This window comes from Talpa europaea (assembly GCF_964194135.1).
Source record: "Talpa europaea genome assembly, chromosome: 5".
NCBI classification, from domain to species: domain Eukaryota; kingdom Metazoa; phylum Chordata; class Mammalia; order Eulipotyphla; family Talpidae; genus Talpa; species Talpa europaea.
Window position 1 is genome coordinate 122204491 of NC_140071.1, and position 20203 is coordinate 122224693.

The 20203-nt window shown below is 38.6% G+C and overlaps 1 protein-coding gene across 1 annotated transcript in view; it reads left to right on the plus strand.

The window, feature by feature from the left end:
• Window positions 1–1633: 1633 nt before the first annotated feature.
• The window catches only part of RFC1 (replication factor C subunit 1), a gene marked incomplete at both ends in the record, with an annotated part of 60713 nt that continues 42143 nt past the window's right edge, over window positions 1634–20203 (plus strand). The window contains 4 exons of the mRNA XM_084233015.1: window positions 1634–1639; window positions 12658–12786; window positions 17801–17876; window positions 19422–19544. Coding sequence (XP_084089141.1) covers window positions 1634–1639; window positions 12658–12786; window positions 17801–17876; window positions 19422–19544 — 334 coding nt within the window. The remainder of the gene's footprint in view (window positions 1640–12657; window positions 12787–17800; window positions 17877–19421; window positions 19545–20203) is intronic.

Consider the following 20203-nt stretch of genomic DNA (forward strand, 5'->3'; position numbering starts at 1 on the left):
AACTTAGTCTCTTTTGTATTCCAGAAGTCTTTGCTATCTTTCATTGTAGAGATATCGGTGAGATTAAATGCAAGATCAACAGGAGGTGGGTGGGTAAGGTTTTAAAAGTAGAGTGGAGATGGAGATACTGCTTCCTCATTAAACTCTGTAGGGTCTCATGTTTTCTCGTGAAATTGTATGCAAGTGTAACATTCCATTCCACAGTTCAGTTACTTATCTACTAATATAAAACTTGTTTACTAGAAAGCTTTGGGGATCATTGTTTTTCTATGGAGATACACCTTGTTTATGCCTTGATTTCAGACACCACTGCTCTTTGAGGGGCTTAGCCCCGCTGTTTTGAGAATTTGGAGGTCTAGATTCCCAGCCTGGTTTAGCTCTGGAACAAGCTGTATCTCAGCTTGTTTGAGTCGCATAGTTTTCATTAGGTGGTGATGACGGAATGATTTTGTCAAAATCGATTCTGCTTTGAAATTATAGAACATAGTTCTTGGGCCTTCCTGGTGCCTCATGGGATTAAGACGCAACCTATGAAGCAATCAGCGGCCTCTGCAGCACAAGTTCGATCCCCGGCCAGGGAGATACCACATGGCGCAGCAGACCCCTCCTGACTCTCCCGCTGCTCCGCTCAGCAGTGTACTTCAGTCAATCTGCCTGTTGTTCCCCCGCTCTGTCTCTAGTGACTCCTCTCACCCCCACACCTCTGGTCTGTACCCCAGTTCTTGTATGCATAAATAAATAAATAAATCTTTAAAAAGAAAAGAAAAGAAAATAGTCCTTTAGCCTGGTGGTTTTCAAGCGGTGAGCCTCCACTTCATGGTAAAACGAAAAACCCATACAGTGGGTCAAACACTGAAAAGATAATAAAGATCAGGGTAAATATCATTTTGTGAAAATCTGGTTGCAGAACAGATATGTGAAGTGTGATATGTGACATGCACACCTGGAATGTGCATCGCACCGCGCGGTGTAGAAACCAGGAGAAGCTACGGTAGGACAGAGCCCTCTCCCGACCAGCAACCGGGAGGAACCTGGCTTGCCCGCCTTCCGAGGAAACCAGTCTCGGACCTTGCACGCGGGCGCCCCCGCCCAAAGCCCCAGGCGCAAACCTGCGCGCGCCGGGACCCCGCGGCTCCTCGCGATGACAGCGGCGCCGGCCTCCCGGGCGGCACCTGGGCCCACGTCGCACCTCCCGCGTGGGCGGGGCCGAAGGGCACTGCGCGCTCCTGACGTCATCACCGGGCGCCGCTGCCCCCACCTCCTCCACTTCGCGGGAGAAGTTATTGGCGCGAATGGACCCCGAGCCCCGGTAACGGATTCCCCAGCCGGCCGGCCCGCCCGCCCGCGCCCTAATCCTCGGGCTGCGATGGTGAGCTCCTTGGGGGACTGCGGCCACAGGCTGGGGAGGATGTGCCGGCCAAGTGTGGACCGGGCAGGGCTGGCATGGAGGGTGGGGGAGGATGGCGGTCCACGGCCCCGGAGGGCAGCGAGGGGACGGACGGGGCCCCGAAGCTGGCTTTGGTCGCTTGGCTTGCCTTGGATGCGCTTCCAGCTCTCGGCAGCAGCCTGAGCGCAGAGTTTTTGGTGCTGCGCGACATTTTCAATTTTTTTCCACCTTGGGGGGAAGGGAGGCATGGAGGTAAAGGTTTGGGAGAACAGCAAAGTTTTCTTTTTCAGCGTTGCTCGGAGCCTCGGGCTGCTTGAAGCGTTGGTTTCAGGCTTTGGGTCACCAGGGAGAAGAATGGAATAGACTTCCCTGATGGCCAAGTTTTCTCGGGCCTTCAACTTTCTTCATTAACTCCGCGAAACGCTGAGCACATCACTCTTTTAGACCGAGGGCTTGGGGAGGATGTTTCAGATGCGTTCACAGAAATCAAAGGGATAATCAGTTTACGAGGGGGAGAATAACCCACCGTGGGTAGAAACAGATGTAATGAATTTGACAGCTGTCATCACTTATCACCTAAAGTTAATCTTAAAAAAAAGCAGCAACAAACTCTCTGTGCATAATTCTTCATAAAGCATTTAAATTGAGAGTGGAATAATTGCGCAGTGGTCAGCACAGACATTCATGCAAGGATGTCAGTAGATAACACAAAGATTTTAATTTAAAGGACAACATGGATGTGTGATATTATGCCCCCCCCCCATTATATAGTTATGTAAATAACTGACAAATTCATAAAATTTGAGAAAAAACTACAAGGGAAATTCATGATGTTCCATTAAGCCAGACGATAATAAGACTCCCCCTACCCCAATTCAACTTACTAGACACATACCAAAATGCGGGGAAGGGGATTTTTATGCCACATGGGGAAACCTTGCAGCCTTTTGTGTTTCTTCTCAATAATAGTAGGCACCTGGTATGAAATAGCTTCAAATCAATTATGTGAGCTGTTTTATTTTAACACATCTTTTTCTCATTTAAGCCTGACAACAGTCCATTTATAGCAATGGCAGAGGAGGCTTAGAGAGTCATAAGCAATTTTGTCATACAACTAATACATGTTGTATGACAAAAATTAGAACCTAGGTTTTTCTGACAAATATATTATTGCCCCACTAAAATGGTCGCCCTTACATTTTGGACTGCAGGCACTATGGTATTATGGAAAGTTGATGAGATTTGGAGTCTTGCAAGTGAAAACAGTAAGGCAGTGTTTTAGTCTTGCTCTGCCATTTAATAGTTTTGTGGCTTTGGGTAAATAGTTTAACCACTTTTAAGCCTCCAGGTAAAAGCAGCAGGGAGTGGGGGGTGGTGGAGGAATATATCTGCCTTAAATGATTGTCTTGAGGATTAATCAAGATAATATGTAAAACTTCTGGTGCCTGGTACGTGGTAGGTATACAACTACAGGATTACCAATGACTTAATTTTCTCAGGAGTCTCTGGAAAGTTTACATATGTGATCATTTAATCTTCACATACTTAAGTTTTTTTTTTGTTTAATAGTATTTTCCTGGTCACAATGCAAATGAAATGTAAAGCCCTTCTCAAAATTGGGCAATAAAGTGGGTAAGATTTTGAATTATATTGGTATTTGATTTTGTGTTTCTGTCTTATGCAAAAATAAGTAAAACCTGAGACTGAAATTCTGTTCAACAAAAGTTTATTGAACACTCCTGTGCATTTTTTTTTTTTAATTATTGTGCATGCTTTAATACTGTAGTTCTTTTGATGGGGTGGCACTGCCTCTGGTAATGTGAATGGTATGCAAATTTTTTGCCCACAGAAATGTGTAGGGTACATACACATCATTTTAGGGTGTTTACATATCCTCTGAAGGCCTTCCATAGACGCAAGGTTAAAGCTATTGCCCTGAGGGCTGCCTGTTTTTCCTCAGATATTTTCCAATTAAAGTTATCAATAAGGGAATAAAATACTGTATCTACAAATTGGAATACTATGTAGCTATTTTTAAAAATGGGAGAACTTATACTCTGGTATGAAACTATGCCAAGGTAATTGAATGAAAAAAACAAGGTACAGGACAATATGCAAGTATGCTACTACTTTACATGGAAAAAGAGAGAAAAAATATACTTAGTTGATTCAAGATGTATAAAATCCTCTGGAAGGATACACAGGAACTGAGAACATTTGTGTCTCTAAGGATAGGAAGTACCTGTCTAAGAGGGTGGCGATAAGGAGATTTTTGACCATTTTGAATCTTGAACCATGTGAATATAATGTTTATTAAAGCAATTGAAATGACATTAGACATACAAATTTTTAAAATCCAGGTAAACAATGTGGATTGCTATGAGAAAGTCATTATTTTCTTAAAGTGTGACTGAAACCTGAGAGATGCCATTTTAAAGAAGTTAGCATATATAATTCATTGACTGGTATAATTATTGAAAATTGCATAAGGTTTAATTAAATACACATAAGACGTAAGGGTTAGCCTTTTGAAAACTTGTCTAGTAAGTCTGAATATATGGGGATTTGAGCTACTTCATTGCCCTACTTTAGGGGACACCTTTCATTTTGTAGTTTACTGTGTGATGCTTCCTAGGGAGCAGTGCTATGATCCTGTTGTAACATGGCTTTCGCCATATATATTTGTTTTGCACAAATCCTGTGCTCCTCAAAATTTGCTTTCTTTTCACTCTAACAGTGTTGTAGAATTGTTAAACCTTAGGAAGTGAAAATGTAAGAAATCTTTTTTTTTTTTTTTTAATAGAGGCATGTTTTATTTATTTATTTATTTGTTTGTTTGTTTTTTGTTTGTTTATACATGCACCAGGTACAGTCAGAAGCGCGGGAGGGTGAGAGAATTCACCAGAGCCAGAGCGGGGAGCAGAGCAGGCAGAAGGACCTAAGTACACTGCTGAGGGGAGCAGCGGGCGGCAGGAGAGGTCTGCGCGCCATGTGGGACCCTCCTCCGGTGGCCGGGGAGCAGCCGGGGATCGAACTGGCGCCGCAGAGGCCGCGGGCAGCTTCGCAACCCAGCACTCAACCGCTGCGCCACCGGGGAGGCCCAAGAAATCTTTTTTTGCTTACATTGATGAACATATTAAATGTCAAAGCTTTTACTCGGGAATGTCTTGTTGGCATTCACAATTTTCTCATCCATGAATTGAGGCTAAAAAATTGAGGTTGTTTTATGGCTTTGTGAACACCAAATATATTTGTTCAACTTATAACTCAGTGTCTAGAACCTTTCCCCTCTCTCCAGATCAAGGGTGAGATGAAGCATTCCCATCCTCTAATCCCATATTTGGCCTTTCTGATGACCAGCTCCCATCCTGAGGCTATAAAGGGATCTCATCCTAAATTACCTCATTACTCTATACTCTTACAATTAAAATGTGTTCATTATGAATAACAAAAGACACTTATACCCCTCAGAAAATTCTAAAGGTTTTGGAAACTCTGTTCTAGGAACCAGGGATAAAAACTAAATTTTTTTGATATTATGTGCATTTTGGCACATTTCTGAAGAAAATATTCATAGTTTTTTCAGATTCAATAGGATGAGAACAACTGGTATTGTTCCCAACCAAGCTATGAGCCACAAGATTGTTTCCACAAAGTATTTATTAGCAAGTGACATCAGGTCTGGAAAGTCAGTAGTCAGGGACTCCTGGAGTGGCTAGTGACAGAGTATCATATAGGAAAGAAGGGAATGTGTAATGTGCAGGTGTGGGGAAAGTTTCTTCATTCTTAGGTGAGCTGGAGGTACTGGGCAATCTAGGGGCGGTCAATCATAAGACTATTGATAATATTTCCAGAATGGTTGCTCTCTTTTGTGTTGTCAGTTAAAATGACCCATGGGTGTTTATCAGGTCCTGATGTTCCCATTGTCCTTTAAAGGAACAGAAATATTTCATTAAGTATTAGGTAACCCATCATCATGGTCCTGAGGAATGCTTCTAAGTCAGGGGTTATGTCATTATCTTGGCCCAGGCCCCACCACAGTATGGCTAGTGAGAAGACTGTGTGCTTGATTCCTTTGTGTACATTTGGGCATCTTTTAATCTGCAGGCAACCTGTTAATGACAGCTTCCTGCCCTAACATGTAAACTCTTCAAGGATAAGGGCACATGGATAGGGAACTGCTGTGTAGTGCCTGGCATAGTGGTACATTTTCAGTAACTGTTTGATGAATGAGTAAGTGTAAATTCATATTTCCAAATTCCATATTTCCAAAAAAAGAAATTAGAATGCAAACTTTTAACTGGTATGAAAATATCTCCAGCCCTTGCTGCATGATGCTATGGCTAAGCTATTGAACATTAAATGACAATAATGTGGCCTAGAGAAGTATTTATATAATTTTGTAGATAATTTGAATGTAACTGCAGTGTTCATTCAAGTAGTTTAAATTTTATTTTTTATATCATTGTCAATTGTAAAAAGTTGACTTCTGGATGAATAAAAACCATAATCCTGGTACATTAGTCCTGGTGAAATGTCGAAATGTTGGAGTAAATCATTAGCTCTGGTATGAAGTTTTAAATGCTTCTGTTGTCCCAATAGTGCAGGTATGAACTTTTCTAAATTTAAATATTTCCATTTTCTGTTTAATTTTGCCAGTGTTGTTTTATATTTTTCGATTAGTTGCCTGAAAACCTTTTGTGGTACAGTATTTCATTCAAGAGTAACCTAAAGCTCATTGATAAAAGTATTGACTTCAGAATCTTACACATATTTATTGACACAACTAAGAGTGGGGCTTTTCATGCAGCCTCAGGTAGACTGAATAGATTCCAGGGCAATTTGTGAAACAGTTTCTAGTTCCTCTGTTGTTCTCGGTATCTATTCCCCTACTGTGCTTTATTTCATTTGTATTTTATTTCCTATGCTCTGATTTATTTTCTACTATAGGACAACCAAGAATGAAAGCTGCAAGTGAAAGCAGTTTTTGCCTGTTTTGTTTACTCTGTTGCTGAACATGGGCTTGCTGCCTGATGGCACAGGAGTGGAAAATCCATGCCACCAGCTTTTGAGAAAGGAACCAGTTTAATGCAAGGTCTCCTGTCTGGAGATTGGAGGCAAGGCTCTTAAATCAGTCTCTCCAACAATGGAATTTTGGGCAGGATTTATGGGGTTTAAGAACAAATGTAGAAGATGCAAGTTGGTGGATTCTGATTGGTTGCCTTTTCCTAGATTATGGTGTAATTTGAATTAGGAACAAAATTGCATCAGACTGAGTACCCCTTGCTTTGAATGTTGTCCATCTAACCACGAGTCAGGCATCTTAGTCCATCTTCCATGGCTGTTTTCGGTCTAGGGTAGATGTTATCTTGAAGACAGTGAACACTCTCCTGGGCCTGTGCTCTGACACACAACTTGTCAACTTATGAAAGATTAGGTGTTTTTTCCCCTTTTTTAAAATATGGGTAGGAGTGTTTTTTGTCCCATTCTTGCAAACCCTTCTTATTTTTCTTTCAAGATAATCAGAAACAAGAAAAGACCATCATGACCATCATGGTTTTACTGCCAACCGCTGAGAGTAGTTCTTGATGCATAGAAAGGTCTTATTAAATATTTGTTGAATAAATAAATGGTTTAATATAGCAAGTTGATAAAGGCACTTAAAACTCTTCTTAGCTGTTAGTATTTAAAGATTCTTCAGATTATTCTTATGTTTTACTCATTGGTGTCTTTCTCAGATGAGTTCTTGAGGTATGTACATGATTTATCATTAACATCAATTATATATATCTGGTTTTTATAAAATAAAAATAGGCTTATTTATATATGATTTTATAAAACAGACTGATTTGTTTGGCTAAAAACATTATGAGGAAGAGGAAGTTTCCTACTAAAAGTGAAAGTATTTTGGTTTTTTATAGCTAGAATATTATGACAGTAAGTACCATGTTACAAGGGTAAATTATAGAAGATCAGCTATATTTTACCTCAGAGCTAATATATAGTGTTAATCCCCACTTAAGATTTTTTAAAACAAAAAACAGTAAAGTCATAGTAAAAATTTTATCCCATTAAAAATTCTTTTAATACACAACATTTAAAGACAAATCTGTGAGTTTCAGCTTAATAAAGAACCTTTCTTTCTGAGCCCAGGTATGAAGATCAGAATAACTTTCCATGTGTTTAATGAATATTAATTAGGCATTCATTTACTTACCCCAAGGTGGTGGCCCTGTCCATAGGAAACAGTGGTAAGATTAGAGAAACTTGCTGTATATGGAACTTTTGAGAATATATTCAAACTTAGATTTCTATCACTATCAAAAGTATCTCCTAATCATTTTGAGATCCAGGTCAGGTGTTGCTTGTCTTGGGAAGCTTTTTGGAAGGCTCCCTGTGTTAGATGCTCGTGGTGCTCTCAAAGTCTTGTGATTTGCTGTCTTAGCACAGTTTTGTATTTAATTCCCCTTTTTTTTTTTTTGGTGGGACCCTCGCCGGTGGCTGGGGAACTAACCGGCGCTGCAGAGGCTGTGGGCAGCCTTGCTGCCCAGCGCTCAACCGCTGCGCCACCAGGGGAGGCCCTGTATTTAATTATTTAGATAGTAATTTGTCTCCCAGGTGGCTTCATGAGGGCACTTTCCTGTTTGTAGAGTTTCTGGCACAGTGTCTACCTTTAAACTTACAGGAATCAATGTTAATTGTGGGGTCTGGCTGCTTTTGTATAGATCCTTATAGTCACAGGAAGATACAAAGGGACAGTCTTGGTCTAGTGGAAAACAAAGAAGGAGATTGGGAGTCAGAGGACCAGTTCTACTCTGAAGCTTTTGGTGTGCCACCTCTAATCCTCACAGGAATCCTGTGAGGCATGTGGCATCATGAGGAGACTAAGGAGCAGAGAAGTTAAGTAATTCATATCAACTGGCAAAACTCTACATTTGTCTGACTTAACAATTCTATTCATCTGTTGTTTTAGTGATATATCATTTAGTCTATCATTTTAATCAAAGTGTATCATTCTAATTCTGCTTATTCCTGTTACCTCAGAGGATCTTCAAAAGAGGTAAATCTGCGCCCTTTGGGTCAGCTCTGTGGCCTGGGATTGGGGATCAAACTCATGCTGCAGGACTGGTGATAAGTGATAGCGCTGAGACTTTAACCCCTGCCCCACTGGGGATACCCCAAATTTTAACCTTTATATAATTTTTTTATATCCTTTTTTATTTATTTTTATTTTTTTAATAGAGGCATGTTTTATTTATTTGTTTGTTTGTTTGTTTTGTTTATACATGCACTGGGTACAGTCAGAAGCGCGGGAGGGTGAGAGAATTCACCAGAACCAGAGCAGGGAGCAGAGCAGGCAGAAGGACCGAAGTACACTGCTGAGGGGAGCAGCCGGGGATCGAACCAGCGCCACAGAGGCCATGGGCAGCTTTGCAACCCAGCGCTTAACCGCTGCACCACTGGGGAGGCCCTATATAATTTTTGCCTAAACCTTTTACTATGTTTGAACTGACCTGTGTGTTCAGTTAACAACCACTGAAGATGAAAGTAGAGTTAATTCTCTCTTGGTTTTCCCAAATAAAAATATCTTTATTTCTTTTACCATTTTCTTTAGAAATGGAACCACTGGGGCAAAGAATATGCACATTTAAAACTTTGATCAGTATGGTTGGATTGTTCTATAGAAAGGTTATACCAGTTTCTACTTTTACCAGCAGAGTAGTGTGCATAAGCTTATTTCCTCACATCCTTGATGAATCTGGGCAATAAAACTTAGAGAAAATAATCAGGTTTTATCTGATTGTTACTTGCAAAGACAAGCCTTTTACTATGTTTGTTACTTGCATTTCTTTTGTTATTTTCCTACTAGTAGTTTTTATTCATTTTTCTTCTGAGTTATCTTTATATTATCATATCTATATATAATATGTAGATAGTTGCTTGTGTTTTAACTTGGTTTTTGGTATCTGTTTAGTAGTCAAATATGTCTTTTTTTTTTTAAACTTTTTTTATAGGTTTTTTTTTTATAGAGGCATGTTTTATTTATTTGTTTGTTTGTTTTTTGTTTATACAAGCACTGGGTACAGTCAAAAGTGCAGGAGGGTGAGAGAATTCACCAGAGCCAGAGCGGGGAGCAGAGCAGGCAGAAGGACCGAAGTACACTGCTGAGGGGAGCAGCAGGCGGCAGGAGAGGTCTGCGTGCCATGTGGGACCCTCCTTCGGTGGCCGGGGAGCAGCTGGGGATCGAACCGGCACCACAGAGGCTGCGGGCAGCTTCGCAACCCAGCGCTCAACCGCTGCGCCACCGGGGAGGCCCTAGTCAAATATGTCTTTATGGGTGGTTCTTAGTCTTCATAGTCTACATAGAAGGACCTCCCTTTGTCATGATTAAAAAGTAAATTTAGGGCCTCCCCTGGTGGCACAGCAGTTGAGCGCTGGGCTGCTGCCTGGAGCCTCTGCAGCACTGGTTTGATCCCTGGCCACTGGCAAGGGTCCCACATGGCGTGCAGACCTCTCCTGCCGCACCCGCTGCTCCCCTCAGCAGTGTATTTCATCATTCTGCCTGCTCTGTTCCCCGCTCTGGCTCTGGTGAGTTCTCTTACCCTCCCACGCTTCTGACTATACCCAGTGCTTGTATAAATAAATAAATAAATCTTTAAAAAAAAAAGTAAATTTAAAAATTAGTTCCTTTTGTTGGTTACATAAGTAGGAAGAGTGCAGGTAAGAGTGTTGTTTAGATCATTATTTAGTGGTATGATTAGTCACTATACTAGACTTGTTTTTCTGTGTTTTATGAAATCTTTGAAAACCTGGAAAACTGCATAGGGAATGTTAATTGAAGACTAAGGTGAAGTCACTATAGAAATTAGGCCAAATTTGTGACCTTTGTCTCTTAGGTATTTACACACAAAATGGCTGCTCACCCTGAAGATAATTCTAAAAGGACTTTCATTTTGATAAGTCTTATGAAAGTTCAGATATTTAGTGCATATTGAATTAGATCAGGATACTGTTATTTCTTTAGGATATTGTTATTTCTTTAGGATATTGTTATTTCTTTAGCTCTTCTGCCATGAGAGTATAAAGGTGGGAGGGGTGAGGTGTGGGGAGTAAGGTAGAATAAAGAGAGGGAAAGACTGAATAGAATTATTGATACTTTGGATGAAGGGTTGTAACAATGCTGAGGAGTGGCAGTATGGTAGAAACAAGTCAGCTCAGTATTACTAGCAATTCCATTTCCTGATGATGCTTTGTTTTCTATCCCTTTGTGGTTTTAAGCATTTGTGGTACTAACACAGATTGCAAACGATCACTGACTTGAACCTGCAGTTTTGCTATTTCAACGGTTCATGTGTGCTGTGCATGCCTGTGTTTGTGCATTTAAATAGTCACCACATTTGAATAGAAATCACTTGGTAATTTCAGAAGTGAAACTCTAATGTGAACTCTCATTTCCTTCAGCGGCAATAAAGTAAGTAGTGGTTAGCCTCAAACTTACTCCTTTGCAAGTTATACAGAAGACCGGCTTTCTTTGTTGTCTTTGTCTTTTGCACCTGACACAAATGCCTCAGTTTCATAGCTGACCTATCCTTTGCATAAACAGTATTTTTCAGACTTAGATTTATATGAGGATGGATTTGTGACTTTTTATATTGGGAAATTTACAAATGAGGAAGTAAACTGGGGAAGTCTTTAAACTTTTAAAGAATTTTAACATGTTTGTGTATCCCTTTAATTTGCTTTATTGGCTTAGCCATTGAACTATTTGTATGCACGTGTGTGTTTGTGTGTTTGCATCACACACTTCTTGGGTATTTTTTTATATTTTAAGAGCATGACATTTACTGCCAGGATGAGGTAATAATTGTTAACTTTATTAATTTCACAAAGTATTTTCACAGCCTCTATAATAAATAGGTTGGAGCAGATAAAAAGGATTGAAAACTCAGGGTTTTATCCATCAAGAATAAAAAAAAGAGAAAATGGCTAACTGGCTTCTGAATCCAGTTATTTGGAATGCAGATCTGAAATTTTCGTTATTCTAAGCTACTTAAATCTTTGCCTGTGAGCACAGATAATTGTAAATGGAAAGGTTTCAGTGCTGTGAAGGGGTAATCCTTCATAAATAAGGGGAAGGGGAACTTTTTATTGAGCCAAAATTGTATATATGCATAATTAATTCTCACAAGGCATAGGTATTATTAGTCTCATTTTCCTCATAAGAAAACAAAGTCAGCTAAGTGAAAGTAACTTCTCCAGGGTCACACAGGTAGGAAGCATTAAAGCAGAGAGAGTCAAACCAAGAGTTTCTGATTCTAGGTGTTTCTTTTTCTCTGTACCAGTTTCTTCAAAGCTAAAATCTAAGAGTATAGAAGTATAACTTCTCTCATAATGGATGAGAAAAATGAGTGATTTAAATTATAAATTGTACTGTAATTGTTTCAGTGTGATTAATTTGAATCCTACAGTTTAATAACACAAGTAGAATGATTAAAGAGAATGTGGTAATAATGTTTTTCTTTAGAATTTAGAAAATAATTTTAAGGTTCTTAGTTATTAAGGTCTTAAATGGTTACGATTATGAGAGCTTTCCCCCCTCTTAAACTGGCATAGTAAAAAAGGAATCTCACAGACAAGGATTGTATCCTTTGTCTTCCCTACCAAGCTAAGACAATGGATGAATATGTGTAGGCATGATCAAGAAGCACCTTTTACCTTTTTAGTGATTGTGCTGCTAACAAAAATTTTGCTTGCTTATTTTTGCTTCTTTTTGGTCAGATTCTGAGAATTAACTTTACTTTTCATTAGGCAAATTATTTCTAACTCAGGTATAATTTTACCAGTTAACCTTTGCATATAAAAGCAATCTGGGGGCTTCCTGGTGGTGCAGGGGTTAAAGTCTCAGCACTATCAAGCTATCACCAGCCACCGTGGGAGGAGTTTGATTCTGACCAGGAAGCTGACCCTCTCCTGTCTTGTCCCCTGCTCTCCTCAGCAGTGTATTTCAGTAGATCCACCTGTTCTGCTCTCTACTTTGTCTCTGGTGAATCCTCTCACCTCCTGCACCTCTGGCCTACATCAGTTCTTGTACGCATGAATAAATAAAAATAAATCTTAAAAAAAAAGCAATCTGCTGTGCACATGGAATTATCTCACTGTGAAGAAATTGGACAGGGTAAACCAGTATGTATGTAGAGCTGTCCTTTTTTTATAGTTGAAGTTAGAATTTTGTGCTGTTAATATTTATCAATCTCTCTTTTTGCTTTTAGGATATTCGGAAATTCTTTGGGGTTATACCAAGCGGGAAGAAAGTTGTAAGTGAAACAGTAAAGAAGAATGAGAAAACAAAGTCCGCTGAAGAAACTCTAAAGGCAAATAAAGGAATAAAGGAAATTAAGGTCTGGTTTTCAGATACATTTTGAATTGTATGCAAGGTCAAATAAACTCATTTCCTTCATTTGATATTTTGGGAGCCTCATAAATAAAGATTTCAAAACATTTAGCAGGGGAAAAAGTAACAGTAGTAATGTTTTACTTATTTCTAATTAATATAGTTTACCGTATTTGTAGGTTGTTGGTTTTCTGAAGTAAGAGATGGAGCCCTTTTCAGTTGTTAAAACTGCGTTTTAAGAAAGCCAAAGTTTGCTTAGAGACTTGAACCCTAGGTGGATGGTACTCAGTTTCTAGTGAGAAAATGCTTTGGAGGGAAGCTTTAGTTATTGCTGTCTCCTCTTTAGACCTCAGAGAGGGTTAGGTATAATGTTATAGAAAGCGGGCATTGACTGCAGTAGTGTTTCTGAGTTAGTATTTTTCCACTTAATTTAAAATGTATGAATCTTGCAGCTCTACAGCTTTGTTTACAACTTCCCCATCCTTTGTCTTACTTGCCATGTGTATTATATCTACATGTACTAATATTCGATTCAGTGTAATAATTTTTGCTTCAAATAGATATGTGTGTTTTTTAAAAATTGCAAGAATTACTTTTTTTAAAAAAGATTTATTTATTTATTTATTTATTTATTTATTTATTTATTTATTTATTTATACAAGCACTGGGGTACAGTCGGAAGCATGGGATGGTGAGAGAATTCACCAGAGCCAGAGTGAGGAATAGAACAGGCAGAGTGATGAAATACACTGCTGAGGGGAGCATCGGGTGACGCAGGAGAGGTCTGCCTCACCATGTGGGTTTCTCCCTGGCCAGCCGGGATTGAACCGTCACTGCAGAGGCTGCGGACAGCTTCACAGCACGGCGTTCAACCTGCTGCGCTACCAGGGAGGCCCCTTTCTCAGCTTCTTGAGTCTATACATTTCTACCTCTATACCCTGGGAATTTTTGGCCATTACTTCTCACATATTTTTCTGCTTCATTTTTTTTTCTCCTCTTCTTTTGGTGTTTTAGTTAGCTACATATTAGAATATTGATACTGTCTCAAAGATCATTGAGGCTTATTTATTTTTAATTAGCCTTTTTTGCTCTGTACTTAGGATTGGATAATTTCTCTATTATCTTGAAATTCATTGACTTGTCATTTCCAATTTGCTGTTAAGCCTGTATAGTGACTATATATATTTTTAAATAATTTTTTATATATTAATTTTTCTAATTCTGGAATATCCATTTGGTTCCTTTTCACAGTTTTTATTTATCTCCTTTATGTTTTTGACTGTTGTTGTAATAACTGCCTTAAAATTATTATATGCTAATTCTAACATCTGGCTTATATCCGGATTGTTCCCATTCTCTTGAGTCTGTAGCTCATGTATTAGTTGACTTTGACTACCATAGACTGGGTGTCTTAAACAGAAGTTTATTTTCTTACATTTCTGGAAGCTAGACATTTATGATTAAGATTCCAGCCAGTTTAGTTTCTGGTGAGAATGTTTTTTCTGGCTTGCAGTTGGCTACCTTCAGGCTTGTCCTCACATAGTATTTCCTTGGTGCTTGTATAAGGGAATGGGGTGGGGGGAGACGGAGACAGACAGAAAATGCAAGCACACATAACAGGGAGATGAGCGGGGAAACTCTGGTGTCTCATGTTAAGTACACTGGTTTTAATGGATCAAAGCCTCATCCTTATTTTATTTAGCCTTAGTTACTTCCTTTGAGACTCCTCCAAATACAGCTATACAGGGAATTAAGGAGTCAATATAAATTTTAGGGGGACACATTCTGCTAATGGGATCCCAAGTTCATGTTCCTCTCACATGCTTTATAAATACATTCATCCTAACAACCTCCCTCTGCCTAAAGTTTTGACTCACTGCAGTTTAACTAAAGTTTAAAGCCTTAAAATCTCATCTAAATCAGATAAATACCAGTGAGATTTGAGGCATGATTCATTCTGGGGCAGAATTCCTCTTAAGCTATGAACCGTGAAATGAGACAAGATGTGTGCTTCTAAAATATGATGGTGGGATAGATGTAGAATAGACATTTCCATTTCAAAAGAGAGAAATAAGGAAGAAAGTGGTAACAGGTCCCACGCACATCTTAAAATCTAGTAAGGCAAATTCTACTAGCTTATAAAGTCGGAGAATAATCCTCTTTGGCACAGTGCCCTGCCTTCACATCCACTGGACAGTGGTCCGACCCCTAAGACTTCTGGGTGGAAGCTGTCTGATCTGTTGAAATAAGAAAGGCAACTCTAGGGCCTCCCCAGTGGCACAGCGGTTGAGCGCTGGGTTGCAAAGTTGCCCGAAGCCTCCACGGCGCTGGCTCGATCCCCGACTGCTCCCTGGCCACAGGAGGAGGGTCCCACATGGCGTGCAGACATCTCCTGCCGCCTGCTGCTCCCCTCAGCAGTGTACTTCGGTCCTTCTGCCTGCTCTGCTCCCTGCTCTGGCTCTGGTGAATTCTCTCACCCTCCTGTGCTTCTGACTGTACCCAGTGCTTGCATAAATAAATAAATAAATAAATAAATCTTTAAAAAAAAAAAAAGGCAACTCTGCTCTCTGAATAGCCTTTCAGGATTATTTATCCTGTTAGTTGATAGTGCAGGTTTGCAGCCCAATTGCTCTGTTGTCCTGTCTGTAGAATTAAGTCTGACAACCTTCCTTCATTTTGTGCCCTTCATTTCAACTGGCAGTGTTGTTTGTGTAATCCCATAAAGTCTTTAATGACTGTTAGTCCAGCTATACCTTTGATGTTTTCTTCAGAGCACACTTTGTTATTTTTGCAGTGTACATAGGCTGAGAATTGCCCAAATCTTTTTTTTTTAAAAGGTGGCTATTCAGTGTATATATATGTATATATGTATATATATATATATATTTTAAGATTTATTTATTTATACAGGAGCTGGGGTTCAGGCCAGAGGCACGGGAGGGTGAGATAATTCACCAGAGACAGAGCGGGGAGCAGAACAGGCAGACAGACCGGAAGCACTGATAGGGGAGCAGCGGGTGAGGCAGGAGAGGTCTGCCGTACCATTGGGATGCTCCCTGGCCAGTGGGAGATTAAACCTGTGCTGCAGAGGCTACGGACAGCTCCACAGCGCTGTGCTCAACCCACTGCACCACCACGGAGTCCCGATTTTCCAAACCTTTTTAAGTTCTGATTTCTTTTAGCCTAACATTTCAGTTCATTTCTCTTAGCATGTAATTGTAGTCAGGATGACTGAGGTCATATTTTCTAACAGTTTGGTTAAAAGTCTCCTCAACTAAATGTCCAATTTCATGATTTAGAAGTTCTTTTTCAAAGCCCTAGAATACAGTTTAGCCAAGTTCTTTGCCAATTTGTAACAGAACCATCTTTCCTCCGGCTTTCAGTAACCTTTTTCTGTCTGAGACATTATCAGAATGATCTTGCATGCTTATCACTCTATGAGCATTCTGTTTATGGTGATCTATGTTTTCTTTAATATGATAGGGACTTGCTTGATAGCTCTCATTTCTTCTCCCTGAAACCTTTAATATCTGTATTTCTACCACTAATCTCTTAATGGCAGTCTAGACTTTCTCTAACGTGAACCTCAAAACTGCTTCCTTCTTACCAACATACAATATCACTTTGTATTTTAGGTATTTGGTATAGCATCTCTTGTTAGTTACAAAATCAATATTGGGTAGTAGTCTGTGTTAGCCATTAGTTCCTCAGAGAAAGAAAACCAATGTGTGTGTGTGTGTGTAGATATTTATTATAAAGAATTGACTCGTGATTATGGGGACTGACTAGTCCCAAGAGTTATGTCACTATTGAAGAATAGCTGATGGTTTATTGATTGTTCAGACCTGAGTCAAAAAGCCTGTGAAATTGTAGAGCCAATAGTGTGGGTCCAGTCTGAAGGTGGGGAGACTTGAAATCCAAGAAGAGCCAGTGTTTACTTTGGTATCCAAAGGTAACCAAGGCTGATATCCTAGCTTGAGAGGCAGTCAGGAGTAGAAATTCTTTAGTTGGGAGAGGGTCAGCCTTTTGTTCTGTGCAGACCTTCAACTGATTGGATGAGACGTACCCATGTTGGTGGAGGAGGATGGTAGTTGGAATCTGCTTTACTTAGTCTATTGGTTTAAATGTTATATTCATCCAAAAATACTTGAAATGCCCAAAATAATGCTTGATGAAATGTCTGGACACTTTGTGACCAAGTTAAGTTAATACATAAAATTAGCTATCACAGGTCATTTCTTTACATGTCTAGTTATTTTGAATTTACCTTGGACAGTGTAAATGAAGCAGTGTAGAAATTTTGGATTCTGTTATATTTTTCTAAAGAGTAATATTTCTTTTGGTTTAGTAGGCTGCTTGGCTGAGCTCAAAATCTAAACTCTTGTCTCCCTTGTGATGGGCAGCAGCCAAAATCTTTCATTCTTTTGACCTTAGCTGGGCATTTGGAGATGTTTCTTGCATGCATGGTTTAGTATATGTGCTGCCGAAGCGAGCACTCTTGAATGCATGGTTTAGTAGCCGCCACAGACTTGGGTTAAGTTTATTAGTAGAATTTGAAACTCCTCCTAAGTAGCTCATCCCTTTCTGGGATGCCATCTTCTCTTGCTTTTGAGTTACTGTGGTTGATGCTGCTCTGTCTTCTAGCTCAGTGATTCATTTGTCTTACTTTCTTGCAAGCTGGTTGATTGTTCCTATATTTTTGAAGTTTTATTATAATGGATAGAAATATACGTCTATCTTATAGTTATTCAGGGCTATTTTTTAACTTATTAACCCTTTAGTCTGAAAAATTCTTTGTTGTGGAGGACAGTCCTGTGCACTGTAGGATGTTTAGTAACGTTCCTGGCTTACCAGTTTGGTGCCAGTGATAACCCTTTCCCACACACCAGTTATGACAATCAAAAATGTTTCCCAAGGGGATAAATTTCTTCTGGTTGAGAACCACTGAATCAAGTCTAATGAGGAAAAAATGGCTATTAGATGTGCTTCTTTGTGTTCTAATTATACTGTGATGTTTATAGGTAAACAATTCTTGTAAAGAAGATGACTCTAAACAGAAGCAGCCAAACAAGAAAAAGAGGATTATTTATGATTCAGGTAATATTTCTTTGGAGGAGCTTCAAAGTTTTAAGATTATTTTATGTTCCTTAGAACAGTTTTCCAAACATGTTCTGAGACACATAGCTCCCAATGACAGTAATAGCTGTTTTGAGAAGAGCACTCTATACTCAGTAAAGTTAAACAATTTTACTATATTGCACAACTAATTAGCCTAAATGTAGTAATGTATTAAAGATTTGTTCAGAGAGGAATATAGTATGTAGGATGTCTCAAACTTAGTTTGAATATGGTATATTTTTAAAAAAATATGTATTTTTATTCCAGCTGAGGTTTTTAGAGGTTGAATTTGAAGAATAGTGCCTTAGATTATTGCTTTAGAAAAATCTAAAATTTAATTTTTGTGATTTCAATTTGGTCACTTTTTTGGGTTGCATTTAAAGAGGAGCAAACAATTTAAAAACTTTTCTTTGAATGTACTTTTAAATAGGGAACATAATTTTTTCTCCTTGCCTTTAATAATATGTCAGAATAATGATATAATTAAAAAGTTTTAGGTTTTGTTTTTTGTGGAGATCATCTGGTGTGAGTTCCGAAATTAAAAATGTAATCTAAGAAGCACTTACAGCTTGTCAGGATTTAGATCAGGGTTTTGACAGTGATAACAAAGGTTTTGATTTGATTCTAAAAGTATTTAGGTATTTATTGAGTCGTTTCTGGCTGTGTACTGTAAGGAATTTGAAAGAAGTACACACTCTTGTTCCCCAGGAGTTTTCATTATTTAGGAAATTGGAAATTTATTTGTTTGATAGAATTTGCAACAATGTGAGACAGGATTTATAAATGTATGGTGCAGAGGAAGGACACTGAAGTTTAGGAAACTCTTATGTTGTACTAGGCGCTATATTAGATACACTTTGTCCTGCATTATATTTAAGTGCTCTGCATGGTGGGGCTGTGGTAGTTCCCTAAATGTCTATACCTAATTCCTGGAACCTGTTAGGTTACATGGCAAAGGGAAATGCAAGTTGTAGGTGGTATTAAGGTTGCTAATCAGATGACTTTAAATTGGGAAATTATCCTGGATTAATTTGGTGGATTCAGTGTTTTCATGAGGAAGAGGGAAGTAGAAGAAAAAGAGCTAGAGAGAGCTTACCTATGGAAGAAGGAAAACCTATAGCAGCATGAGATGGACTTTGCCTGATGTTGATGGTTTTGAAGATGGAGGAAGGGGACATGAGCCAAGGAATGCTGGAAGAGAAGTGATTCTTTCCTAGAGTATCCAACAAGGAACAAAGCCCTGATGACATCTTGATTTTAACCCAGTGAGACTCTTGTATAGAATTTATGACCTACTAAACTCTAAGATCAAAATTTTGTCTGGTTTTAAGCCACCAAATTTGTGGTTATTTATTAGACCAGCAATAAAAAACTAATGAAAAGACTTAACACTGGGTGGAAGTAACCTGTGAAAATTCTGAAATACGAAAAAAAGGACTTTGAGGAATTGGTAGCAGCTACCATTTTAACACCATTTTGAAACTTTCTTTTCAAAGTTTTGTTTTGTTTTCATCCTATATATAGATTCAGAATCAGAGGAGGCAGCACAGATAATAAATGCCAAAAAGCAACCAGAAAAATTAACATTGTCTTCCAAACCTGGCAAAATTCTCCGACAAGATCCTGTTACCTACATTTCAGAAACAGGTAAGGATACTGAATATATTTAATGATTTAATGTTTTAGAGAGAAGCAGCATGTGTTATGTTCTTGTGCTTTTTAATGTCTAATGTGCCTCCACTGTGAATTGAATTTCTGCCTTTTTTGCTTTGCTGAATTATATTTATTAGCGAAGATTATAATCATCTTTGGCTTTTTCTATCAGATAAGGACCAATTTACAGGGCAGTTTTTTTGAAGTGCTTCATAATTGAATCATGTAAATTGAGGCTCTTTAATCATTTATTAAAGTATTTTTCAATTGTTTTACAATTTTTTTATGTAAGTTTTTTATCTGGCATGATAAAGTCATAATCTAGGTGAATAATGATTATTCATATTTTTGATTTCTAATCTAGCGTAGATGTGCTGAATTCTTTATATTTGTTTGTGACACTAAAGATTTTAGCATTTGCTTTAAAAAAAGATTGCTTTTGTGCTTATATTTGTTTTGAGTGGTTGGAAAGCAAAAAACATGTAATTGTGTTCTAATCTTAAGATTTCATAATACTATAGATAATTGCTATATAGATAATATTCTTTGTGATGAAGAGCCCTGAATTATGTTGTCATGATAGGAAGAAATTTTGTTTTTGATTCTAGCACCTAAAAAGGGATCATAATAAGAATAAAAAATCAGCTATATTA